Source organism: Dunckerocampus dactyliophorus, chromosome 17 (assembly GCF_027744805.1).
Source record: "Dunckerocampus dactyliophorus isolate RoL2022-P2 chromosome 17, RoL_Ddac_1.1, whole genome shotgun sequence".
NCBI lineage: Eukaryota > Metazoa > Chordata > Actinopteri > Syngnathiformes > Syngnathidae > Dunckerocampus > Dunckerocampus dactyliophorus.
The window spans coordinates 1,188,263-1,215,757 of record NC_072835.1 but is presented as its reverse complement, the minus strand read 5'-3'; the positions used below and the strand labels follow the sequence as shown (position 1 = coordinate 1,215,757).

General features: G+C 45.0%; 1 protein-coding gene across 12 annotated transcripts in view; it reads right to left on the bottom strand.

Moving 5' to 3' along the window:
- Positions 1-682: 682 nt before the first annotated feature.
- Positions 683-27,495, bottom strand: part of mast4 (microtubule associated serine/threonine kinase family member 4) — a 79,870-nt gene continuing 53,057 nt past the window's right edge. For 8 of the 12 annotated variants that reach the window (XM_054758306.1, XM_054758308.1, XM_054758312.1 and 5 more), the window contains 24 exons: positions 27,242-27,330; positions 25,792-25,861; positions 24,836-24,914; positions 21,894-22,048; positions 21,749-21,824; positions 21,472-21,681; positions 18,906-19,007; positions 17,672-17,804; positions 16,146-16,207; positions 15,920-16,011; positions 15,644-15,852; positions 15,425-15,563; positions 13,074-13,206; positions 12,843-13,008; positions 12,665-12,766; positions 12,171-12,293; positions 11,980-12,089; positions 9,153-9,274; positions 8,859-9,073; positions 8,623-8,793; positions 8,327-8,556; positions 8,108-8,230; positions 5,843-5,979; positions 683-5,628 (listed from right to left, as the gene is read on the bottom strand). In XM_054758306.1, the coding sequence (XP_054614281.1) occupies positions 2,727-5,628; positions 5,843-5,979; positions 8,108-8,230; positions 8,327-8,556; positions 8,623-8,793; positions 8,859-9,073; positions 9,153-9,274; positions 11,980-12,089; positions 12,171-12,293; positions 12,665-12,766; positions 12,843-13,008; positions 13,074-13,206; positions 15,425-15,563; positions 15,644-15,852; positions 15,920-16,011; positions 16,146-16,207; positions 17,672-17,804; positions 18,906-19,007; positions 21,472-21,681; positions 21,749-21,824; positions 21,894-22,048; positions 24,836-24,914; positions 25,792-25,861; positions 27,242-27,330 (5,950 nt within the window). In that variant the 3' untranslated portion in view covers positions 683-2,726. The remainder of the gene's footprint in view (positions 5,629-5,842; positions 5,980-8,107; positions 8,231-8,326; positions 8,557-8,622; positions 8,794-8,858; positions 9,074-9,152; positions 9,275-11,979; positions 12,090-12,170; positions 12,294-12,664; positions 12,767-12,842; positions 13,009-13,073; positions 13,207-15,424; positions 15,564-15,643; positions 15,853-15,919; positions 16,012-16,145; positions 16,208-17,671; positions 17,805-18,905; positions 19,008-21,471; positions 21,682-21,748; positions 21,825-21,893; positions 22,049-24,835; positions 24,915-25,791; positions 25,862-27,241; positions 27,331-27,495) is intronic. The other 4 variants (XM_054758309.1, XM_054758310.1, XM_054758317.1 and 1 more) reach the window with 2 other exon arrangements.

The window sequence follows — 27,495 nt, the reverse complement described above, 5'->3', positions numbered from 1 at the left end:
GCAGGATGCTTTACATGGAAAAAGCAAACTACAAAATAGCAAAATAACAGTAGGAAGTCCAAACCAAGAGTACGAGTTCCCGACTAATAGCTCAAAGTGTCTACAAAAGATTACAGTCTGACGAATTAATTTGAAGAATACGTCATTATTGATATATATTTATGATGATAGATTTTTATTGGCTTTTATCTCTCACACCTTGCCTCATTTGTTTTACTTTGTGATTAAATTCATTCCTTTCTTGCAGAGTTGCTGGGAAAGTGAATTTCTCTTGGAGATTAATAAAGTATCTATCCAGCAGAATGCTATTTCATCTATATATCATTTTAATAACTATTTATATAGTTGAATACAATAAAAATACACAATTATGAATTTAAATGAACAATTTATTACATTTAATTGATATATTAAATGTCTTGTATTCTTTACGCCCCAACACAAATACACCACTTTTTAAAATTTAGCAGATACATTCGGTAAGTTTGCGCACTCGGTATCGGTATCTGATCGGTCTCGCCGATATCAACCTTAATTTTCCTCAGCATCGGAATGGAAGCGTTATCAGCGGTATCACACATCACTGGTCTGACGGCAAGATGCTGCCCCCTGGTGGGTGCGGCCCGTCACCACGTCTCTCCTGTGATGAGCCGTTAGGAAGAGAAAAGCAAAGACAAAGACGTCATCATTTGTCTTTATTCTCAGTATGACGCAACATTAGAAGTATATAAATATCTGTTTTTTCTTGAATATACAACATCTATGACATCCATAGAGCTTTTCTTGGGCAAAATACAAAACAAAACACACATCTTTATTGCACATTTTCTAAAAAGACAAAAGAATAAACATCCCGTCTAACGCTAGTTAGTGTTTGCACAGTGGAAACAAGACCACCACACCACACCACACCAGACCCAACAACTCTGGAAAGGTCCTGGACGTCACGGCCCGCTCGCACGATGACGACAAACATCAGAGGTGACGCACAACATACACACACAGATTTGGCAAAATAGACGCTATACAAAATGTACAAGCCTGCTAAACAAACAAGCTATGTGCTTTCACACGGTTGGTTGGTTGGTTGGTTGGTTGGTTGGTTGGTTGGTACCTTTCATTCTGTCAACAATAACTCAGTCACTCTCCACCACGCCTTCCTCCTTTATTTCTAAGGTGCTTTTCTTCTTCTTCTTCTTCTTCTTCTTCTCACCGCCACGCTTTAAATCAACAATCAGTCTCAAGGACGTCCTTTCCTGCTTGACGCTTCCGTTCAACAAGAAAAAAAAGGGACATTTAAACTTCAAAGCAAAGAGTATTCGTAACCATGACAACATCCTCGTCATGTCATGTGACGCATTTTTCTTCCATTTGATGTGAAACATTTCCCCCACCGAAAGTGCTCATTTTACCAAAAAGTAATCCTCTACAAAAATGTTACTTTTCATGAATAAAGTTGCAATTTTACCAGAAATTTCTTTCAAAGTGCCAACCTTACCACGATGCTTTTTGACAGAATCAAGTCGAATCCGACAAAAGTTGTTTTATGACAAAAGAAGTCAAAACCAGGAGAGAAAAGTTGTTTTATCCACAAAAAAGGCGTCATCTTAAGAAGACATCTTTGTCCTGAAAAAAAGTCATCATGCAACGAGAATGTTCGACAGAGAACAAAGTCAGAATCCTAATAAAATATTTTTATGGAAAACATTTCAAAATCGTAAGAAAAAAGGTTAACCATTTGTTAACTAAACAAGATGTCATCTTATGGGAAGTCACGTTTTTCATAAATAAAAAAAAAAAAAAAGACGTCCTCTCGTGAGAAGACTTTTTTTTTTTAATCCCAGAATCAAGTTGTGCTTTGACAAAAAAAAGTTGGAAGGCAGGTATTACGGTAATGGTGCGATGGAAGGCAGGTATTACGGTAATGGTGCGATGGAAGGCAGGTATTACGGTAATGGTGCGATGGAAGGCAGGTATTACGGTAATGGTACAGTAATGGTGCGATGGATGCTCTAATGTATTTTTCACCCAATTTGACACCTTTTTCTCATAATTTGAGACTTTTTTTGAATCCTAGCATTGCAACTTCCCTCTCAGGACTTTCCACCTTAATGTTGCTAACTCTACCGCGTTATTCTGCTATTTGGACAGTTTGTCCTTGTCAGCGTCTCTCATACTCCTTGGCACTTTGAAGCCACGTGAGGTCTTCTTAACCAACGGGGGCCCTCTTGAGGGGGGCCGTCATTCATTCCTGAAAAGCGCATGCGTACTGCACGCCACGGGTGTCAATGAGCACATTCTCAGCCTCAGTTTTCCAGTGAAATGCTACATTTTCCCGCCTCCAGGTGACCATGTGACTTGTTGACGTAGAAGACAAATGAAGGTACACCTCGTGAGCCCGCAATTTATTTCCACCACCCGTCCCAGGAATGTGGTCAAACCCCAGGCTGGTCATCTGAGGCCGCTCCAGCCGTGACGATGTCACTGCATGCACAGGAAGTGGCGCGTGGCGTTTAAAACCGTGGCTACGTACGCAACACGGCAGCTCTACTGCATTAAAACAACGATTGCAATTGGAAACAAAGCTTTATGGCACCTTGTGGGCGGCCCCCCTCCACATCGGTGAAGCGCGGGAGAGCGTTGCCGATGACGCGTAACAGCTTGTCCGGTCGTCCATCCAAAGGAAAAAAGGCATGAAGAAGCTCGCTAAAAGTCTGCGTGAAATGTTACTTTTTGGGACAGGAAGTCGCACGCGCCGTCTTCCCTTTGCCGGATTCTTTGTCCGTGGCACCACACCTGGACGTGTCCCGTTTTGCGCTCCTTGGTGCGGACGCGCCCTCGTGTTTCTTCTTCTCTGCCTGCTTCGACGCCTTGTCGGGGGGCGGCCCCCTCGTGGTGGCGTCTGTGGACTCAGAGAGGCGGGCTGCCGCGCCGCTCGCCGCCTCCGGTCCAGACTGGTTGTGTGGTGACGTTGTGCGTTTTGGTTTGGAGTCGTGGTACTCCTTAATGAGCGGGGGCTGTTTCTTAGGGGAGGGGTCTTTATGTTTGGGCGGTGCCCCAGATGGCTTGTGAGGCGCCACCACCCGGGGTTTGGACTTTGATTCTGTGCCGTCCTTGACCACAGGAGGGCCGGCCGCTACTGATTTGGGTTCCGGTTGCCTGGCGCTGGGGGGCGGAGCCTGCACAGAGTTTTCCATGTGAACGCCCCCAGAGGGCAACATGGCAGCTCCAGAAGCGAGAAGCGATTCTGGAAGTAAGAGTTTGAGATTGGGAATGTTATTAGCGACTGGGGCGTGGTTGGCCCGCAGGTCCCCCGTGGGCGGCGGTTGGGGCCCCACTGTGCATCCTGACGTTGTTTCGATGCTCACTGTGACGCCATCTTGCTTTGCGGGGGTGCAGTGTTCTGCAACCTGCTGGACCTTTTCTTCTGGAACCATCTCTGAACCACCTTCTGTCCCCTGATGGTCCGACAGGAGGCGGTCTTCCTTCGACACCAGCACGCCGCCCGCAGACGCGCTGCAGAGTTCTCTCCTTGGAACCGCTTCTGGATCCGGACCACATGTGCTAATCCCGTCCTTCAAGGCTGAGTCATCGCTGTCGTGACGAGCTGGAGAGTTATGAGCTGCTGAGGTTGAGCTGCAGGTTTGTAACTCTGGTCCAGAACCAGATGTTGATGGAGTGCCAGAAACATCTAAGGAGCTCATGTTTGATGTTTGCAGCTCTTTCTCTGTTTCAGAACCAGCTTGACCACATCTTGCCAACTGCAGACTGTCAGCAGACGGCACCTCCTGGTCTTCATCCTCCTGGTCTTCGTTGCTAACCTCCCGGATGGAGGGCGTCTTCCCACAGGAGAAGTGGGAGCTGTGTCGGGATGACGTGACCTTCATGCAGGTTCTGCTCTCCTGTTTCGCGGCCAAGCTCGAGCAGTCGTGTCTCGTCTTCTCAGTGAGCAGGAGGTCTTTGGGGAACGTCTTTGGAGAGGTCTCGGTGCTCGGGGGGCAGCTCAGGGAGCTTCTGGGTTTCTCTGGAGCTTTCATCTGTCGCTCAGTGGCGTTCTGGAGCCAAACGGGAGGAGAGACTATCTTGCACTCTGCCATTTTGGACAAACATGGGTCAGTTTTGGAGATCCTGGGCCCAGACAGCAGGCCGATGTCCAGGGTGCCCTCCAGAGGCTTGAGGGAGGACACATGGCGTCCCTCCAGTTTGTACTCAGAGGACGTCTTTCTCAGAGGACACTCGCCCGAGGAGATGAGCTGCAGCTTTTCCACGGCGCTCTCCCCTCGCCCGGAGAACATCTTGGGAGCCAGACCTTCAGGGCCCGGGTGGACGCCACCCAGTCCGGCCTTCATGTGCTCATGAGACGCGGCGTCCAGCTGGAGACTCTTGGACCTGGAGGGACCAAAATGAAGGTTGTCGTGGATGCCGGGAGAGAGGCGACACACCAAGTCCTCTCGCTCTTCAAAGGAGAGCCTCTTCCTGGTGAAGTCCGTGTTGGGAGCTTTGAAGTCCTGCTTGGAGTCTTTCGTCTGTCGAGGATGCGTCCACTCGCCGTCGCCGCTGCCGGCTGACGAGTCACTGGCGCCGTCCAAAGCGCGGCTGCTGAGTTTCTTATAGAGGACGTCCTTGAGGGTAATGCTGGCGGACTCGGGGCAAGCTTTGTTTGGAGTCCACAAGTGCTCGTCGCAAACGGGCAAATCAGACTCCGGCAGGGAGTCTTGTCTCCTCTTCACCTCCTTGTCGGCTTCCTCCGCAGAGTCCTGGCGCCCGTCCCTACGGGCCACCGGCCTCTTCAAGCAGCCCTGCTCCACGGGACGCACACGCGTGATCGCTGCCGCAAGTTCGCAAGCGTTCCCCTCCGCGACGGGCGTCCCATCATCGCAGTCATCCTGATCCTGTGCCTCCTCCTGAGTGACCTCCAGGCTGTGCTTACGGGCACAAAGGTGCTTTTTGTCGCCTGCGTAGGATGGGGACAGCTTCTCTTCAGACTGCACCCGTTTGAGGAGGGGTGAGCGTGGCGGCTCGGCACTTTTAGGACGCACAATGTGGCGGATGATTGTGGGCGGGGAGTGTATCTTGGCGGGGAAGGCTTGGGCGCTCTTGGAAATGGACACAGAGTGTCCACCAAGCAGCGGGGAGGGCGAGCGCTGAGGGGACGTGGGCTGGGGGGTGGGTGACGGCGTGCGGGCCAAAGGAGACAGAGGAATGCTCCCGGCGGACTTGCGGCGCCCCTGACGGAGCCTCTGACCCGGCAGCTTGGGGCCCAGGCCGTGGAGGGTGCTGGGCCGGATGTGGGCCGAGCCCGCGGGAGAGTTGGGGGCGCTGGAGCTGGGGGAGCTGCTCTGGGAGGAGTTGCCACCTGGAAGTCCGCAAGGAAACGTCAATGGAGGACACACACACGCACCGATTGGGGGGAGGGGGTGAACGTGCAGAAGAGGCGGCCCACCTGAGGGGGCGAAGTCAGGGGCGGCACGGAAGGCGGCGGTGGGCGAGCGCGGGGACAGGCTGTGGGTGGGCGAGCCGGGGAGACTCTCGCCAGATGAAAGCGAGTGGTTGAGCGAGGTGAAGCTGCGGCTGGTGTGAAGCAGCGGAGACGGCTGCATGGCGAAGCGCCGGAAAAGAGAACGGCGCCTGGAAACACACACAAGTTCAACGTGGAAGGTGGAAAATACAAATACCAGGTCTGCTCTACACAGAACATCCATGCAAGTCAAAAGTAAAATCCATTCATTCATGCCATCGCCTCACCAGCCAGGGCAGAGCTGTCAACTCGCCCTGGCTGGCGGGGCTACAACAAACCAAAAAGTGTTCTCTATATGGAGATGGCCCATGGAGGACTTCCTACCTCTCTGGTGTCTTCTCCTTCTTGGCCTTCTTGCCACATCGCACCATCTTGCTCCTGTAGCTGTTCTTCCTGGCGGGGCCTCGCTTGATGGACGTGTTCTCAAAGGGCGTGGTGGAGATGGACACCTTGCTGCCGCTCTGAACACCAGCCAGGGTGGAAACAAGCACACCAGAAAAAGCCGTTCTCAGGTTGTCCCGTGCATGCCTGAGCAGCAGGGGGCACCATACACCCCGTTGATCTGCTACATGAACTCCAGTCACACTCATGTCTCAGTGCCTTCAGTACTGCAAACAATGTTAACTACTTCAGGTTGCTCCCTACACCCTACTGCCAAAACCCTCACTTTCACGGCTTAAATAATAAATAATAAAAAATATACTGTGTATATATACACAGTATACACTGTATGCGTCTGCATCAGATTACGGACTCTGCATTTTCTTCTTTTCCTTTGGACTTTCAGCAAAAAATATCACAAAAGCAGGGAGAGGTACTTAAAGATGAATTGCTTATAATAAGTAATAATTAATAACCTGTATAATTATAAGTAAGTATCAAATAATTGTCATTGTCCAATAAAAGCATGTACATATACAGCATGATTATTGATTTGCTCTTTAGCTTCTAATGAATTCACGTTTTTTCTAAAAAATATAAAGACCATACTGAAAATTGGAGAAAAATGTAACCTGTCTATTTGAAGAAAATAAAAAAATCCCTGACTAAGAAATAATTATTTTTCATAAAATAGCCTGTCCCACAATTATAGGCACCCCTAACAATTCCTCGGAAATAAATGTCACAAAAGTATTTCTACAGCAGTTTACCAAGTTGATCAAAGTATCTAGGAACATCCTTCACTTCCCGTTTCCTTGGGGTATAAATATGACGTGACACACAAGCCATTTCTCTTATCCGCTCTTCAACATGGGAAGGAAAAAGGAACACACCATTCAAGTAAGGCAGATGTGCGTCAGAGAATAGCCACTCATCTGCACCTGCCCATAGAGGAATCATCAACAAGTTTCAAACCACTGGAACGGTGGCAAACAAGCCTGGACGAGGACGCAAGTTTATTTTGCCACCACGCTCAGTGAGGAGGGTGGGGTAAGAACTAAAAAAAAGCTCACTGTTAAAGAACTGCAACAAATGGCAGCATCTTGGGGTCACAAAGTCTCCAAAACCACCATCCTACCATGGCCATCTCAGTCCCCAGACCTCAACCCCATCCAAAAGCTGCAGAGTGAGCTGAAGAGGAGAGGACCCGGGTCGCTGGAGGATTTCGAGAGACTGTGCAAAGAGGAATGGTTTCTTTCTGTATTCTCCCATCTTGTGAAACATTATAAGAGGAGATTAGGTGCCATTTTGTTGGCAAAAGGGGGTTGCACAAAGTATTAACATCAGGGGTGCTAATAATTGTGGCTTACATGATTTGATGGAAAAAAAATGATTTCTACAGTACATTTTTTACTTTCTTAAAATGCATTTCAATCAAAGTTTGGATTTTCCTCTTTTTTCCATTGTGGTTCTATATTTTTGTTTTGAAAAAAATAATTTATTAGAAGCTAAAGAACACATCTTAACCAGGGGTGCCAATAATTATGGAGGGTGCCGTATATAAATATATAAAATATTACAATATACAGTATAATAGTTTTTTTAATCTGTTATTTCGATGGGTTTTTTCATCCAAAATGCAAAGTACACATTTTGACAGTACATACATGATGTATATTTTTAGTAGACAGTGACAAAAAATACACAAATATTATTATTTCCTGAGTGATGATTTTGTGATTGACTGATTTTATTAATACTTTATTTCCTTATTTCATGATTACGAATGTAAAAATTTATCCGAAACCTAATTTTCCCAAAATGACAACTTTATTTTTTGTTTGTGTTTGGTGATTTGGTGACTTAAAAAAAAAACAAAAACATTGTTTTCTGTAATCTTTCAACTTTATGCTCCCAAAATGTATTTTATTATTTGTCCTCGTGATATTGCAAGGGTATTCTTGTAAAATTAGGACTTTCACGTTTCACAATGCAATCCTGTTTTCCTGATTATGAAGGTAAAGCGTGAGCTCGTATAATGAATATTTGTCTTAGAGATGAATCATCTATTGAATACGTTTCATGATGTCCACGGTTTGACCCCGGAACAGACATTATTTCTGATGGTGGAATGCTAGTTTATTGAAGGACTGGGCTACTAAGCTAGTATTGGTTTGCATTGTGAAATGTGTGCACGTGTGTTTTTACCTTGACGAGGAGCTCCACCACTTCCGTGTGGACCAGACCGTGGACGGGCTCGCCGTTGACGTGCGTGATGAGGTCTCCTGCTCTGAGTCCAGCCGTCTGCGCCGGTCCACCGTCCTCCACGTTCTAGCACACAGGACGACACATTCCTGGTCAAAGCTTCTTCTGGATGCAAAGCCGGCAGCGGCTTTAGGGTTTGCCGCGTGCTGACGGAGTCCTTACCCACACCATGTGGTAGACGGTGTAGACGTCGCTGTCGCAGGCGTAGACGCGGATGGCCCTCAGCGTGAAGCCAAACTTCTTGCCGCTGCTGTGGATGACCACCGGCTGCCGGGCGGCGCTGGCGAAGAGGGAGGAGGTGTCTCGGGTGGGGGAGGAGTCTCGAGAGGAGGGATCTGATGACAGCGAGTAAGGGGACAGCGGGCTGGCTAGCGGAGACGCACCAAATAAATCTGGAAGGGCAAAGGCGATGACAACGATGATGGAGACATCAAGTGGTGTTTTTATCTTCTTCTCACCTGGGGGGATCATCAGGGACAGGGCGCCGGTAGAGATGGACTTTGGGACCTTCAGGGGCGCTCTGGGCTTCTCCTCTGGCCTCAGAGGGCCCGTCAGCGTCCCCTGGTCCCCACCCCTGTCTGGACTCTCCCCTCTGGGCGTCAGCTGGTCCAGATGTTCAGAGAAGCTTCCTGTTTGGAGAGGATGAGAGGATGAAGCACGCCGCCTTAAAAGCATACAGGTCAAGACGGCGTACCTGAGAGCGTGGCCCCGCTGCGGGTGCTCCCCGGCGTGGTGGCGTTCGGCTCGTCTCCTGGCAGCTCCCCAATGGAGAAGGACGTCTTGCTCGGGTCGCCCAGACCGGACGACTCGTCCGCCTCGCTCTCGGCCGAGACAGCCAACTTTGGGAGTAGTGTGGGACGAGGACTCTGGTTCAAGGAGTCGCCATCGGCGGAGTGGGACAGGGACGGCCTGTGGACAGGATGTGGGGACGGAACCTTGCTCAGAACCTTCAAGATCCACTCCAGACTTTTCAAGCTGTGTGCTTTACATTTCTGTGAAGTCTGGAGTCCAGCTGAGAGAGTCCACAGTCAGGGGGCTCTCCATCTTCTTGTCCTCAGCGTCTCCTTTCTCCTCCACGTGTCCACGACACAGATCCAGACTGCTGTACACCTGGAAGGTCAAAGACAATCATACCAAGACAAATGAAAATTAGTTAATATAACATAACATAATAAATACAGTGTATATGATAACTATTTCATGATAGAATATTTGATCATAACATGATATAACAACCATTGTCATAACAAATCATGATTTTGGCCATTAACTGATTTGGATTTGTCTTTGTGTTATTACAGACTTAGTATTCATGATAACAAATCATATTTAATAATAAACCTGTAATAACAGAGACAAATCAAAATGAGTTAATAGAATGCCAAAATGAATAAGTATTATGATATAATAGTATAAAAAGAAGAATAAATACTACCAATAAGAAAGAAAGGGATGGATAAATGCATCCAAAAGATTGCTGGTGCCCCTCCGTGAATCACCACCTTAGCGTGGTGGAGGGGTTTGTGTGCCCGAGTGATCCTAGGAGCTATGTTGTCTGGGGCTATATGCCCCTGGTAGGGTCTCCCAAGGCAAACAGGTCCTGGGTGACGGGCCAGACCAAGAGTGATTCAGAAGACCCGTATGAACAAACACACGAGGAGAGACGGCACCTCGCCCGGAAGTGGGATACCGGGGCCTCACCCTGGAGCCAGGCCTGGGGGAGGGGCTCGCAGGCGAGCGTCTGGTGGTCGGGCTTTCACCCGTGGGACCCGGCCGGGCTCAGCCCGAAGAAGCCACACGGGATCTCCCCCCCCGTAGACCCACCACCTGCGGGGGCAAGCATAAGGGTCCGGTGCATTGCGTTTTGGGTGGCGGTCGAGGGCGGGCACCTAGGCGACCTGGTCTTCGGCGGCCAAATCTGGTTCTTGGGACATGGAACGTCACTTCTCTGGCGGGGAATGAGCCCGAACTGGTGAGAGAGGTTGAGACATTCCGACTAGATATAGTCGGACTCACCTCGACCCACAGTTTGGGTTCTGGATCCAAACTCCTCGAGAAGGGCTGGACCTTGTTCTACTCTGGAGTTGCTGCAGGGGAGAGGCGGCGAGCTGGTGTTGGCTTATTAATAGACCCCCGGCTCGGTGCCTCTGTGTTGGAGTCATCCCTGGCTAACGAGAGGGTAATTTCCCTACGCCTTCGGGTTGGGGAAAGGGTTCTGACTGTCAGAACTGGCAGTTCAGAGTACCCAGCCTTCCTGGAGTCCATCAGAGGGGTGCTGGAGAGCACCCCAACTGGTGACTCTGTCGTTTTACTGGGAGACTTCAACGCCCATGTGGGCAATGACAGTGTGACCTGGAGGGGCGTGATTGGGAGGAACGGCCTCCCCGATCTGAACCCGTGCGGTGTGATGTTGTTGGACTTCTGTGTGAACCACAGTTTGTCTATCACAAACACCATGTTCCAACATAAGGATGTCCATAAGTGCACATGGCACCAGGACACCCTAGGCCGCAGGTCTATGATCGACTTTGTAGTCGTATCATCAGACCTGCGTCTGCATGTTTTGGACACGCGGGTAAAGAGAGGGGCTGAGCTGTCAACTGATCACCACCTGGTGATGAGTTGGATTAGATGGCGGGGGAGGATGCCGGACAGACCCGGGAGACCCAAACGTGTAGTGAGGGTGTGCTGGGAACGTTTGGCAGAGTCTCCTGTTCGTCGAGTCTTCAGCTCTCACCTCCGGCAGAGCTTCTCCTGCATCCCGGGGGAGGATGAGGATATCGAGTCCGAATGGGCTCTATTCCGTGCCTCCATTGCTGAGGCAGCCGATCGGAGCTGCGGCCGCAAGGTGGTCGTGGCGGCAAGCCCCGAACCCGATGGTGGACACCAGAGGTCAGGGTTGCCATCAAGCTGAAGAAGGTGTCCTATCGAGCATGGATGGCTTGTGGGACTCCTGAAGCAGCTGACAGGTACCGGCAGGCCAAGCGGCACGCGGCTTCGGCGGTGGTGGAGGCAAAAACTCGGGTGTGGGAGGAGTTCGGTGAGGCCATGGAACATGACTTTCGGTCGGCCTCGAAGAGGTTCTGGCAAACCGTCCGGCGCCTCAGAAAGGGGAAGCAGTGCCCGGTCCACACTGTTTACAGTGGGGACGGGGGCCTGCTGACCTCGACTGAGGATATAGTTGGGCGGTGGAAGGAATACTTTGAGGCCCTTCTCAATCCCACTGACATACCTTCCATAGAGTATTAGAATATTATAGTATGAGGGGTAGGATTAAATAAGCTTTGCTTCTTCCTACTCCTTTTTGGACATGCAGAGAGCCGCTGCTCCTTCACATTGAGAGGAGCCAGCTGAGGTGGCTCAGGCATCTAGTCCGGATGCCTCCCGGACGCCTTCCTGGTGAGGTGTTTCGGGCATGCCCAGCCGGGAGAAGGCCCCGGGGAAGACCTAGGACACGCTGGAGGGATTATGTCTCACAGCTGGCCTGGGAACGCCTTGGTGTCCTCCCAGTGGAGCTGGAGGAGGTGGTCGGGAACCGGGAAGTCTGGGCTTCCCTACTGAGACTGCTGCCCCCGCGACCCGGACCCGGATAAGCGGAGGAAAATGGAATGGAATGGAATGGAATAGATTGCTGGTGATATTCAAATCCAGGAAGTGCAGAAGATCCCACTGCTTGGGACTTCTACCTCTTCCTAAGCGTCTGCCCGAGGATGGGCGTGGTTATCACAACCTATCATAGCATCAACTGGAAGGCTGCTAAATAATAATAAAACATGAATTATTCTTATTAGCTGGCAGCTTCCTTAGAGAATGACCTTAGAGAAGCGGTGGGAACACGATGAGAACTGCCGCAGCTCCACGTTGAAGTCCTCGTCGTTGGTGTCGTCCTCCTCCGCCTCCAGGTGGTGGTAGCGCTCAGAACGAGCTGAAAAGGAAGAGATCGAGACATGAGGTGAAAAGTCGGAGCCAGACGGTGAAGAAAGACAGACAGAAACAGATGTCCTACTGTCGAAGTAGCTGGTGTCTTCCTCGGACTCCAGCTGGGGGATGAACTCTGCCTTCTGCCGCAGGAGGCCATTCCAGTCCAGGTTGTGGAAGAAGAGGTTCTGCTTCACCTCGGCGGCGCCACCTGTGGACGGCAGGGAGCAAGTGTGTCACAAGGGCACGGCCAATGCACAAATGATGTAGAGTCCTGCTGGGAATAACGGGTCAGCAGGAAGACCTCCAGAGACAAGAGCCGAAATGCTGTAATGTGCACGCCAGGCCTGCACATGGCCACGCCCAAAGTCAGTCCTGCAGATTCCTTTTTTCTTCAAGACAAAGAAGAACAACAACAACAAGAACAAGAAGAACAACAAGAAGAATAGGACGAACAAGAACAAGAACAAGAACAAGAAGAAAAAGAAGACGAAGAACAACAAGAAGAAGAAGAATAGGACGAACAAGAACCAGAACAGGAAGAAGAAGAAGAAGAAAAAGAAGAAGAAGTAGCGTGGGTACCTGCGCCCATCCTTTCCAGAGGGTTCTGTCTGAGCAGCACAGTGATGAGCTCCTGGGCGTCAGGAGGCGGAGCTTCCTCTCCCTCGGGCCAGTTGATCTGGTCTGCAAAGACGTTTAAGGAGTTGATGACTCCTGGCTTTTTCAAGATGAAGGACGGATGAGTCCTCTCCACACTGACCGCTGATGACCTGCCCAAACAGCTCCTCCGGCGTGTCGCCAAAGAAAGGCACGCAGCCCACCAGGAACTCGTAGAGGATGATGCCCATGGCCCACCAGTCCACCGGCTTGCCGTAGCCTTGCCTGAGGATCACCTCAGGGGCGATGTACTCTGGCGTCCCGCACACCTGAAGGCAAACTCCTTTAACGTGCCGGGAAGCCAGCGGCGGGACCCAATGTTACCTCAAGTCACCTGCTTGTCGGAGAACTCCCTGGCGTCCTTCTCGATGTGTCCCTCGTAGAGGTTGGTGGTCATGTTCATCAGCCCCACCTTGGACAGACCGAAGTCCGTCAGCTTGATGTGACCCATCGATGTCACCAGCAAGCTGAAAAACATCCCCAGTATCACTCCCATGATGCACACGCGACTACGATACATACAGTACTACTACTACTACCACATAAGTATAATACATAGATACTACCACATAGATACGACTACATAGATACTACCACATAGGTATAATACATAGATACTACCACATAAGTATAATACATAGATACTACCACATAGGTACTACCACATAGACACTACTACATAGATACTACCACATAGGTAATACACAGATACTACCACATAGGTAATACATAGATACTACCACATAGATACTACCACATAGGTAATATACAGATACTACCACATAGGTAATACATAGATACTACTACATAGATACTTTATTAATCTCCTACACAAATACATGTACACACACTACACATATACACGGTAGACTACACGTATACACGGTAGACTACACACATACACAGTAGACTACACGTATGCACTGTAGACTACACATATACATGGTAGACTACACGTATACACGGTAGACTACACGTATACATGGTAGGGTACGCGTATACACGGTAGGGTACGCGTATACACGGTAGACTACACATATACACGGTAGACTACACATATACACGGTAGAGTACACGTATACATGGTAGAGTACACATATACACGGTAGAGTACACATATACACGGTAGACTACACGTATACACGGTAGACTACGCGTATACACGGTAGACTACGCGTATACACGGTAGAGTACACGTATACACGGTAGACTACACGTATACACGGTAGACTACACACATACACAGTAGACTACACGTATGCACTGTAGACTACACATATACATGGTAGACTACACGTATACACGGTAGACTACGCGTATACACGGTAGACTACACGTATGCACTGTAGACTACACATATACATGGTAGACTACACGTATACACGGTAGGGTACGCGTATACACGGTAGACTACACATATACACGGTAGACTACACATATACACGGTAGAGTACGCGTATACATGGTAGAGTACACATATACACGGTAGAGTACACATATACACGGTAGACTACACGTATACACGGTAGACTACACATATACACGGTAGACTACACACATACACGGTAGAGTACGCGTATACATGGTAGAGTACACATATACACGGTAGAGTACACATATACACGGTAGACTACACGTATACACGGTAGACTACACATATACACGGTAGACTACACATATACACGGTAGAGTACGCGTATACACGGTAGAGTACACATATACACGGTAGAGTACACATACACGGTAGAGTACACGTATACACGGTAGACTACACGTATACACGGTAGATTTATCTAGGACTTTAAAGACCGTACAGCATGTGGCACAGCCAAAAGATGACCCATCAAATCGAATTTGGGCACATATTCTAGTTATAATAATACATGTACAGTATATTTATATTACTTCTTTATCTTTATTTGTGAACATTATTTACAAAAATATATAGATTAAATATAAAACAATGTTTTTATTGTTTCAAAATACAGTATTTAATACTGCATGAATGTCAAGACAATATGTAATAATTAGTTAGAATACATTTGAAAAAATACATTGAAATATTCAAGTTCAATAAACTATACCTAAATGTAACACTATATTAAGAAAATACATTTTATAAAAATACATTTTCAGTAAAAAAAAAAAATGCATTCTCTGTTCAAATGAACTACAATTCAAAAATATATAATTCATAATAAAATATAAATTCATTCAAATGAATATATTGAATAATACAACCATTTTGTTGATATATAAGATGCCGAGCACGTTACAAAATACATTTCATAAAAGCCACGTAAAAAGGAACATTTCTTGATAGGATTTAGAATGATTAAAAAATACATTCACTAATTAAAACAAAAGTACGTGTAATTCCTTTTAGTGATATCTCATACTAGATTACGACATATATTTCATAAATAAGGAATTGAAAAATAATGCAAATATCTGCTAATGTAGAAATATATCGTTAAGATTAAAAATAAATTCATTTTCAGTTTAAAAATGTGATTTCCTTTTGGTGTTATGTAATACCACGTAACAAAATACATTTCATAAAGGATACACGTAAAAAGAAAGAAACTATTTAGACCTCTAGAATGAATGTGACAAATCAAGGGCATGTATTCCAATCATGTGATGAAACCAAAGAGAAGGTCTGAAGAGTGAAAAGGTTCTTACTTGTCGGGTTTGAGGTCTCGGTGTACGATGCCGTAGTTGTGCAGATACTCCAACGCCAGCACCGTCTCCGCAAAGTACATCCTGGCCATGTCCACGGGCAGGGGGCCCATGTTCTTCAGGAGGGTGGCGCAGTCTCCTCCTGCACACGTTCATGTACGTATGATGGTGTCATCATCATCATCACCACCACCATCAGGGTGGGGGTGAGGTAAGACGCACCTTCAACGTACTCCATGACCATGCACAGGTGGCGGCGTGTCTCGAAGGAGCAGTACATGGACACCACGAAGGGGTTCTCGGCAAAGGTGAGGATGTCACGCTCCACGAAGGCCTGCTGGATCTGGTTCCTCAGGATCAGGTTCTGCTTGTTGATCTTCTTCATGGCAAAGCGCTGCTTGGTCTCCTTGTGGCGAACCAGATAGACGGCGCTGCCCAACGCAAACACTGTGAGACCCATGTTCAATCACCACCCGCGAGGGGCGGGGCCTTCCTCACCCGTAGGCGCCATTGCTGATGAGTTTGGTCATCTCGAAGTCCAGCTCACAGGGCTTGCGTCTGCTCCTCAGGGCCGTGCTCAGGCTCTGAGACTCAAGAGGAGAAACATACAGAGCGTCATCACGTTGCTGCAGGGCGTGTCTAGGAAGGAAGGACGGTGGCTAGGAAGGAAGGACGGTGGCTAGGAAGGAAGGACGGTGGCTAGGAAGGAAGGGCGATGTCTTACACAGTCTTCTGTTTCTGGAGTTTCTGCAATGCCGCTGTCCGAGCTGGTCAGCTGGGCCATCTCTGCGCAAACACAAAACATTTCATGGAAACATGCGTCTCCAAAAGACGCACAAAACCACAGGAAAAACACTGCATGTGTTTTGCTTTTTATTTGACTTTCTGGCATGTCTTTGCTGCTTTTATTCCAAAAGAAGAAAAGAAATAGTTATGTCACCCTATGTTTCCTCTCTTATCATACTGTAGAGCAGGGGTGTCAAACTGGTGCCATGGAGAGCCGAGACACTGCAGGTTTTCTTTCCAGCCAGTCACTAAAGCAGGTGATCTTAATGATCAACACCTTCAGTTTGAGGGAAGGAGCTCATCAATTAAATCACCTGCTGAAGAAACTGGTTGGAGAGAAAATCTGCAGCGTCTCGGCCCTCCAGGGCACCAGTTTGACACACTGGTGTAGATAAGTTTCCTTGTTGTATAGTGGGGTAAGGAGTGGAAAGGTGACTATCGGGGTGTTATTTCATGTCTAGAGGGCTCTAATCATGTTAACTGTATTTAAAAGGTTGTAAACAGGTTTTCTATGTCTTATGTCTTATTTTCTCTTATTATATACAGTACAATTGGTAATAGGAGTATAAAGGTGACTATAGGGGTGTTATTTCATGTCTAGAGGGCTCTAATCATTTTAACTGTATTTAAAAGGTTGTAAACAGGTTTTCTATGTCTTATGTCTTATTTTCTCTTATTATATACAGTACAATTGGTAATAGGAGTATAAAGGTGACTATAGGGGTGTTATTTCATGTCTAGAGGGCTCTAATCATGTTAAAAAAATGAATTTAAAAGGTTGTAAACAGGCTTTCTATGTCTTCTTTTCTCTTCTTATGTCTACTATATTGGCTAATAGGTGTGTAAAGGTGACCATAGGGGTGTTATGTCATGTCTAAAGGGCTCTAGTGATGTTAAAAAGTGTATTTAAGCAGGTTTACTGTGCTGTAACGATGAAATAATTCCTTTGATTAACAGTGAATTCTATATTGTGAAAATTCACTTATCGCTGTGGGGTGTGGAACAAATGAACCTTGATAAACGAGGGACAACTGCAAACAAAAACATCATGACATGAGTAAAGTTGTTGTGTAAGCAGAAAGTAAATGGCAGGCATGAGGACTTTTCCAAAGGTGCTGAGGTAGATGATGTCAATGAGGTGGAAATGAGAACGATCCAGAAGGAAAAGCTCATGAAAAGCCACCTTGCGTCTTCTTCTACGTGTTTGTGCAAACAACAACCCGCCAGCGTCCATGTGTTGCATCCTCCTCGGAGAGCCCGAAATACACATTTGGGCTGCCATTGAGCATCTGTGCCACTGTGGGAGTTGTCTGCTTTGGGAATGGGATGGTGGGTGTGTGTGTGTGCAGGGAGGCCATTCCTCTCTAATGACTCCTAATGAATGCTGATGTTAGACGCAAGCTGTTCACTCCACTCCATTAGCCTCTTCTTACCTCCACCGCATCTTCCCTGCTGAATGCTAACCTTCTAAAGGATCCCGCGTCAGTCCCAGCTGGCTGATGATGTAACGAGGGATGTCCGTCTTGATGCCCTGGCCCTCCTTGGCGTGCCCCTCCGCCGCCTCCAGAAGATGGTAGAATTCCTCAGGGTCAAACTCCTGGAGACACACACACACAAACACACAGATGCTATGAATATGATGTGTAAAAAGAATACTTTTGGGGCTTTTTTTTTTTTTAGCACTTTTCCAGGGTACCTAATGCGTTTCTCAGTGACACACTCCTCAGTCACACACTGATGGTGGTTATCTACGTCTGTAGACGCAGCTGCCCTGGGGTAGTCTGACGGAAATGTGGTTGCCAATTTGCGCCTACGGCCTCTCTGACCACCAGCAAACATTCATTCCCGTTTATACACCAGTGTGGCACTGGAGGCACACAACACAGTGACGGGGTGGGGGATCGAACCTCCAACCAGTTTCTGGACGACCTGCTCTACCACCTGAGCCACTGCAACCCTTTTCCAAAAAAATTGCAACTTTATTTTGTCTTGTTATTCAGGATATTCAGACTTTAAGAAAAAAATAAAATAAATAAATAATAAATAAATAAATCAATTCTATGCTACTAAAATGATATTATTTTTCCTCATAATATGACAAGTTTATTCCCTTAAAATTGCAACTTTTTTTCTATTTAGAATGATTTTTTTCCCCTGATTTTTATGCTTTATTCTCGTAAAATTACAGCTGTTTTTTCTCCACGTCTGGCATCGTTCTTCTTTCAAATTTTCTTCTCGTAAAAGTTGTAACTTTTTCCCCAAATCTTGCGTTCCAAAAACAACAACTTAATTTTGTTCTCGCTCTCATAATATTACATCATTAGACAAATATGATATTTTTTCTTTAATATTTCAAGCCTATGCTACTAAAATGATGTTATTTTTCCTCATTTTATTCTCTTCAAATTGTGACTTTTTTCTCTTAATATTTTGGCTTTATTCTTGTAAAATGTCCCCCCCCCGGAATATTTCAACTTTATGCTACTGAAATGAGGATATTTTTGGTCATAATATTATGACGCTGTTCTTGTAAAATGATGACTGTTTCCTATGAGATTACAACTCATTCCTCCTAATATTTTGACTTCGTTCTTGCTGCTGATTATTGTTTTAGATTTCTTGTTATTTTTTATTTTTACAATGTGCTATGGGCACTTTGTGGTATTGTTTAAAAAACGGACATAAAAAAGGGACATACCAGACATTCCAGGAGTCGCGCGGGTCGAGCTATCACGATGAGGATCTTCTTGGCCAGATCTCGGATGAAGTTGACCTCCTCGCTCTCCGACCGCTCTGTGGACTAAACGACAAGACAGTGCAGAAGAAAAAAGGTCAGATGTCGCGGTAAGGTACCGCTTTTTTGTACTTTGGAAGCATTTTCAACAATGGAAACGCACAATCCCATAAACAGAAAGAAGGCTTGTTGATGAATGAAAAAGTGACAGGCTGTGTTGTGCAGTACCACCTTCTGCCTCAGGTGGCGACAGAATCACTCTAGCGAGCTCTTAGCATTAGAAGTGTTTGATTTCCTTCCGATATTTCACATTTTCTGACCAAATTAAGGGTGGTTTTTATCGGTTCCTCAATTGTTAGAAAGGCTTTCTTTTGGAATAATGTATCATATTTGTGTAAAACGTCAAACAAATCCTGGACTTGATCTCATGTGACTTCACCATATCATCTCTCTGATCATCTAAAAGGATTCTTATTATTTTTGATCCTCCATTGAGTGAAGGGCTTTGCTTTATTTTAGGTTTATTACATAATGGTTAATTGTTAATAGTCCAAAAATGCTTTGATTCACATTTGCCGCATCATTTGTCATTTATCATTTTTAATTGTTTCTGGTTTCCATCCATCCATCCATTTTCTATACCGTTTCTCCTCATTAGGGTCGCAGGGGCATGCTGGAGCCTATCCCAGCTGACTTCGGGCGACAAGCGGGGCACACCCTGGACTGGTGTCCAGCCAATGGCAGGGCACATATAGACAAACACTCACATTCATACCTATGGACCATTTAGAGTCTCCAATGAAGCTAACATGCATGTTTTTGGAATGTGGGAGGAAACCGGAGTACCCAGAAAACCCACGCGAGAATCGAACCCAGGTATGCCAACCACTAGACCACCGTGCGGCCTGTTTCTGGTTTCCTTGCAATATTTCAGATTTTCGTACCAAATGTTTCTAAATTAAGAGTGGGAACCGAAAAAGCAGTCCTGGCTAAGTTTTGTTTTATTATTAGGTCCCCCAACTGTCAGAAATGAGTTAATTCAGATTTGTGGAATCATTTCTATCATCTATCCTTCGCGTTTATGCCAAAATATGCCTCAAAACTCTCAAGTCAGCATCATCGTCATCATCACATGATCTGATCAAATCTTATTCAACTTCAGATGAGTGAGAACCTCAGCAAGTGAGTAGTTTTGATTTATTTGACTTTTAGTGCTAAGAACAGTAAAATGTGACTTAAACTGCTGCCATGTAAAGGGATGATGGCTGCAGTTTGACCCTGGAATTTCTGATGGAAATTCCACTGCACTTCATAGTTTCATAGCAACTATTTTCAAATTAAGAGTGGGGAGCCCAAAACCCAGTCCTGGGTCAGTTTTTTACTGGATCCCCTATTGTCAGAAATGCTTTGAATCATGTTTGCGGAAAAATGGATATGATTTATACTTCATTTTTAAGTAAAAATATGCATCAAAAGTCAATTTAACTTTGAACTGAATTATTTTTTATAATTTTTAAATAAATTTGTGTAAAAATATGCCTCAAAAGTAAATATTTTTTATTGAATTCTTTTAAAATATTTTAATTTTTTTTATTTATGTAAAAAATATGCTTCAAAGGTCAATTTGCTCATTTTGATTTTACTATTTTGAAAATAATTTAATTTTATGTAAAAATATTCCTCAAAAGTCAATTAATTTTTTTTATTGAATTCTTTTAAAATATATATTTTTAAAAAAACATTTTATTTATGTAAAAAATATGCTTTCAAGGTCAATTTACAATTTTTTTTTTACATTTTATTATTTTCTAAATTATTTTAATTTATGTAAAAATATGCCTCTAGTCAATTTGCTATTTATTTTTTTATTGAATTATATTATCTTTTAAATACATTTTATTTATATAAAAATATGCCTCCAATGTTAATTTGTTATTCATTTTCGATTGAATTATTTTTATTTTTATAATACATTTTATTTAGGTGAAAATAAACCTCAAGTCATTTAAAAATATATATTTTTAATTATTTAAAAAATATTTTTAAAATAAATTTCTTTGTGTAAAAACATGCCTCAAAAGTCTTATGTTCATTGAATTATTTTAAAATATTTTTTTAATAAATGTTATTCATGTAAAAATATGCCTCAGAGGTCCGTTTGCCATTTATTTTTTCATTTAATTTGTTTTATTCTTAAAATGCATTAATTTTTTTAATGCAATTAAAAAAAAATGAACGTAGTTAATTTTCATGAATGAAGTTGTATCAATTAGGTGCGGTTACGCTCACGCTCGTAAGAATGTTAAAATGTTGCTGTACAGTTCATTAGTTTTTCCGATGGTCGCAGTTTGACGCTGGAACACACGCTTGTCATAACTCAGTTGTTCCTGAGAGGCGTGATATTTTGGATAGATGAACGATGCGGTGATGTATATTTGGATTGTCAGGTGATTGGAGGGGAGGAACGTAAACGGATGAAACGGTGAAATAGTTTTGTCTGAGAGGGGAGGGCGCGAGAGAAGGCGGGTACCTCCAGCACGAGCCTCTCCAGCTTGTCGGTGAGCTCGCAGAAGTAGCTGGATGTGATGAGGTCCAAGCGGCTCTTCTCCAGACAGTCGCGTGCCAGTTCGATGATCTGATGGTGGGCGAAGCCGAGCACGCCGTCCGCCAGCGGGAGGACGCTCTCCAGAGAGTTTCCGCGGATGATCTCCTGGATCTTCTCCTCCATCTGAGCGGTGGCCTGCCGCCAAGGAACCGGCAAGGTGAGACCGAAGGCGGTGAATGAAAGACGGCGAGGGCGATCGTACCTTGGGGAAGCGCTCCTTGTAGACGTGATTCATCATGATGATCTCGTGGTCGTAACAGGACGGAGACCTCCCAGGGCTGGTGGGACGACATCGGATGAGGACGAAGAGTTGGCATATTTCACACGTGAGGTCGGCGCTCGGTTACCTGAGGCTGCGTGAGCGCGGCCGCATGGCCGTCGCCCGCCGACACTCGTCGGCGGAGATGTTCTCGGTGCAGAAGTGCTTAGACAGGAAGTGCAGCTCGTCCGGCGTGGGCTGGAAGGGCAGCTGGTGCAGCTTCTCCTGTGATGAACAGGACGACTGGAAATGAAACAAATTTATATTCAACATGAAAACTAAAAGAAAAGAAAAAAGGCTGAGTGTTGTGTTTTTGATGACTAAAGATCAGCAAGTTATTGGCGGCAGTTAGCTGACTTAATATTAGAAAGCAATAAAGAACTTTTAAAGCGTCAACAATAACTCAACTAACTGTTGCACAGCTAACCCTACACAGCAGAATATTCTTGCAAATATACAGAAAACATACAAAAATAGGATACTACGCTATTATATGATCACAATAAATACAACATCTAATATAACAAATACAATCAATAGAATAGATACAATTTAAAAAACTCAACTTAAAAAAAAACAAAAAACAATATCAGTATAGAAAACAATTGAAAAAACAGGAAAAGTAACACATACAGACCCTTTCCAAAAAATTACAATGTCATGGAAAAGTTGTTTAATTTCCATAATTCCATTCAAAAAGTTAAACTTTCATAGATTATAGATTCAAGGCCCACAATTTAAACGATTTCAAGTGTTTGTTTATTTTTACATAATTTGGGCTTCCAGCTCATTAAACCCACGAAAACAGGAATTCAAAAAATTAGAATACTGTGAAGAAATCAGCCCAAATTTTGCAGGGCATGAATGTTTTAAACTGAGTGTCACACACTAATCATCTACTAAGCTCAAATCACCTGCACAGGCTTCCCCAGGTGTCATTAAATTGCTTCAGTTTGGTTCAATTGTCTCAGTTGGGTTCAATATGGGGAAGACTGCAGACATGACAACTGGCCAGAAGACCATCATTGATACCCTCCATAGGATGGGTAAGCCACAAAAGTTCATAGCTAAGGAGGCTGGTTGTTCAGAGTGCTGTGTCCAAGCATATCAATGGAAAGTCTAGAGGAAGGGCAAAATGTGGCAGGAGAAGATGCACCAGCAAAAGAGATGACCATGGGCTTCAGCGGATTATCAAACAGGGAAGATTCAAGAATCTGGCAGAGATCCAGAAAGAGTGGAATGAGGCGGGAGTCACAGCTTCAAAAACCACCACATTCAGACGCATCCGAGAGATGGGCTACCACTGTCTGGTTCCTCGAGTCAAGCCACTTCTGAACCTGAGCCAACGTAGGAAGCGTCTCCACTGGGCCAAGGAGAAGAAGGACCGGACTGTTGGCCGGTGGTCCAAGGTCCTCTTTTCCCATGAAAGTAAAGTGTGCCTTTCATTTGGGAATCAAGGTCCAAGGGTTTGGAGGAAGACGGGTGAGGAACAGAACCCAAGCTGCCTGAGGTCCAGTGTGAAATATCCGCAGTCCGTCATGATTTGGGGTGCAATGTCCGGTGCAGGTGTTGGTAAACTCTGCTTTCTTAAATCCAAGGTCACCGCAACAGTCTACCAGAATGTTTTAGAGGACTTCATGATTCCTTCTGCTGAGGATCTGTATGGAGATGCAGATTTCATCTTCCAGCAGGACCTGGTCCCTGCCCATACCGCCAGAAGCACCAAAACCTGGTTTGATACCCATGCCATCACAGTGCTTGACTGGCCAGCCAACTCACCGGACCTAAACCCCATTGAGAATCTATGGGGTATTCTCAAGAGGAAAATGAGGGGCACCAGACCCAACAACAAAGAAGAGCTGACAGCAAGCATCAAGGAAATCTGGGCTTCCATAACTCCCAGGCAATGCCACAGGCTGATTGCTTCAATGCCACGTGGCATCGAGGCAGTGATTAAGGCAAAGGGATTCCCAACCAAGTATTGAAGATTGACATATCGTTTTGAAAGTACCATATTTTGATTGATTTGATGTGATCCTAATTTCTTTCTTTTTTCCTGCAAAAACTGAGAAGTAAATGGTGATTTCTCCACAGTATTCTAATTTTTTGAATTCCTGTTTTCGTGGGTTTAATGAGCTGGAAGCCCAAATTACGTAAAAATAAACAAATACTTGAAATCGTTTAAATTGTGGGCCCTGAATCTATAATCTATGAAAGTTTAACTTTTTGAATGGAATTATGGAAATTAAACAACTTTTCCATGACATTCTAATTTTTTGGAAAGGGTCTGTACATACATATACATGCACATGTATATGTATATATACACTGCACAAAAAAATGAGGAACACTTGGAAAACACATCACACACGTGGGGGCCACACAAACTACTGAGAATCATTCTGAGTTGCTACAATGACATTTTAGCTAAATGGACCAGTGTGCTGCATCATTTTTTCACTTTCATTTTTGGGGTGTCTTTGATTTCCCCCCTCTATAGGGTGATCATTTTCATTTCTATCAAATGATGTGGTATCATTTTGTTACTAATACATCACCCACTTATTATCAGGAAACATATTCAACATCATTTTTCCCCCACTTTAGATCTGATGTGTTTTCCAAGTGTTCCTCTCATTTTTTTGAGCAGTGTATACAGTATCATGATATAGTATAGCTGAAATGGTTCGAAGAAATATTATTTGTAAACATCATAAACGCATTAAAAATATAGAAAATTAAAAAACTAAACAAACAAAAAGGATAGAAAACAAAATAGGATAAATTATGATATAATATACATTAAATGATTATAATAAATGTAATTTTAAAAAATCAATACTATAATAAATACAAAATCAATCAAATATATACAATTTAAAAAGCTAAACTAAAAAATAAAAAAACTATCAGTACAGAAAACAAAGAATAGGATAAATAATATATTTTCATTGATAGAAATAATACAAACAAATACATCAGTATATGCAATATGGTAACGATGGCAGTGTGTGTGTGTGTGCTGCTCACAGAGACTGTGGAGCTGGGCGTGTTGGTTCCATATCCGGAGGAGGGAAGGGAGGCCAGTGACCAGCGGCGACCATCGCTCCTGACACACAGACACGCAAAGACGCACAATCTTTTTAAGATCTTTCCCTACACGCGGAACACAGGACACCACCCTTCTCGGTGTGTGCTGCTGTTTTGGTCAGTGATGGTGTTGAGATGTGTGAAGGATACGATGGCGTCATCTAGACCAACTTCATTATGTCACTCATAATCATGTGGAGTGCATGAGAAAGTGGAAAGGAAAATATAGTGCTCTTTGACTGCAGTCACTGTTTATTGCGCAACGTGGCAGCAACAGAACCAATGTTGTAATGGCGGTAAGGAGCAAAGTGCTCCTTGTAGACAACATGAAGTCTAACACACACGACTTTCAACACCAACAGCCGAGTAGCAACGTTTTACAGTGCATGCAGAGCGTCGATAAAGCTGCTGGATGCTGAGCTGACACTTCAACTCGCAGCTACCGCCATCTTGTGGAGTCAATTACAGGACAGAAGGCTACCTACAGCCACAGCTGTCAACACCAATGATGGTTATTTGCTGCTGCTGCTGCTGACTATGGAAGAGAGTCAGTGTTTTATTGACTAAAGGCATTAATTGTTGCTTAATTTATTGGTATTTATGTTTCTTATGTTCTTATTCTTTCTTTTCTTGGGAGAATGAACAGAATAAGATTTTCATTGCATAGTAGAACTGCTGTTTTACTATGCATATGACAATAAAACTCTTGACTCTAATTGGACCACATTGGTCTTGAGAAGCAGAAAGTTATCGGTTTCAGGTGTCGGGCATCGGCATGGAAACAAAGATATCGTGCATGTTCCCTGCCCGTTTTTTCCTTCTCTTGTTGAAGAAAAGGGGGTAAATAAATGATATAAATGATGATATCATATGATATATAAATGTGTGTGTGTTACCTTCGTGCAAAGGAGAAATGAGCAGAGGCACTTGGAGAGAAGTTTCTGGGACTGTCCTGTGGACTGGTGCCTGGGGGAACAAATCCAAACATCGTCACATGGTACGAGGTATGCATGTAGCAGCTTGCATGCGTGTGTTTGTGGGGGAAATAAGTCTGGTCTTGCGTGTTTCCTGCTCACTAAGACCTACTAAGAGTGTGGATGCGCACTTTGACCTTGCCAGCTGCAATCACCGCATCATCACCCAAGCAAGCAGCAAGAAGCGGAAGCTGCTTCTTCTTCTTGTTCTTCTTTTTAACGTCATGCGTTAAAGTGTGCAAAGTGTCCTTCAAGGCTGCAGGCAACTAAACATTTCCTTCGCGGATCCTCTGAAAGCACCGCTTAGCTGTCGTGTGCCAACAAAGACTGAAGTCCAGCGTGAATCCGACATCATTCATGTCCTCCTCAGCCAGGAACAAAAGTGCTGCTCTAGACAGTTAACATGATTCATCAACTTTGCATAAATATGTTATATATTGTTTGGAATTATATTCTACTGTACATTGGAAGCCAACAGAAAATTCACAAAATGAGTTTATAGCGTACTTTCACGCCAAATGTTTCTTGTAACGGTGTTCCTTCATAGCAGTCATCAGTGAAATGATCACTGCAAACAAAAGACATGGAGGTGGGCGTCCATCTGTCTCTCCTCCTCTGCACTTGCTTCGCCACTGTTGTCTTAAAGCTTTCTCTTTCGGAAAAGAAAGCAAACTTACAGTATCATTGGGACAATGTGAACATCCAGCAGCAACACAACATTTTGGCATGAAAAATATACCGAACTAAGTCCACCGTCTACCTCCACAAGCGTTTGTTTACCCAATGATGTCACTTCCGGACACGAGGCTGAGCTGCGAGCTATTTAGTCACGGATGGCGCCATCAACTATAAATGCCATTTTTGTGGATTTACCGTTGGCTTTCAAAAATGCAACAATGTAGAACATAATTCCAAAAAATACAGAACACATTTAAGCTAAGTTGATGAATCATGTCAGGGAACCTGTATGTCAACAAAGCTTGCTTCCTTATATGCTAATATAGATGCTAATATATATAATACTGTATATCCTTTACTTCTGCTCCTTTTCTTACCTTTACTACCAACACTGCACCTAAGCCACACACTGAAGTCTTCCCGGGGAACATCAGGACTTTCTGCATCCAAGTGCATCTTTCCAGACCCGGTCCAGTAGGCCTCCCCGGTCCCCCAGCTTCAAATGCAGACTAAACAAGGCCAGTGGCGACAGAGCTTTGTGCGCCCCCAATGGCAGGAAATAAAACGCCCTGCGGTGAAAGGAACCTCCCTCTGCTGCCGCCAGCTTCCCCTCTGTGGAGGGGCGGCCACTTCCTTAGACGTCAAACAATCAGCCCCCCTCCTGAGGACAATGATGTTTTTAGACAGCACTTACCTGTCAAGGACGACAGGGGTGAGTGTGGTCGGGGTAGACCCGTCGACTGTCCGCTTCCGATTAGGCTTTTTCTGTTGCTCGTCCTGCAGCTGCAGGAACACACCAGCAAACATTAAGGACTGCAATTGACCGGGACACCCTGCTATCAACCAGCGCTAAATAAACTAGCTTACATAAAACTAATGCACTTCTGGGAAGAATACACAATGACAACCACAATTTGCACTTCCACTAAATCTCAATGATTTATTTTG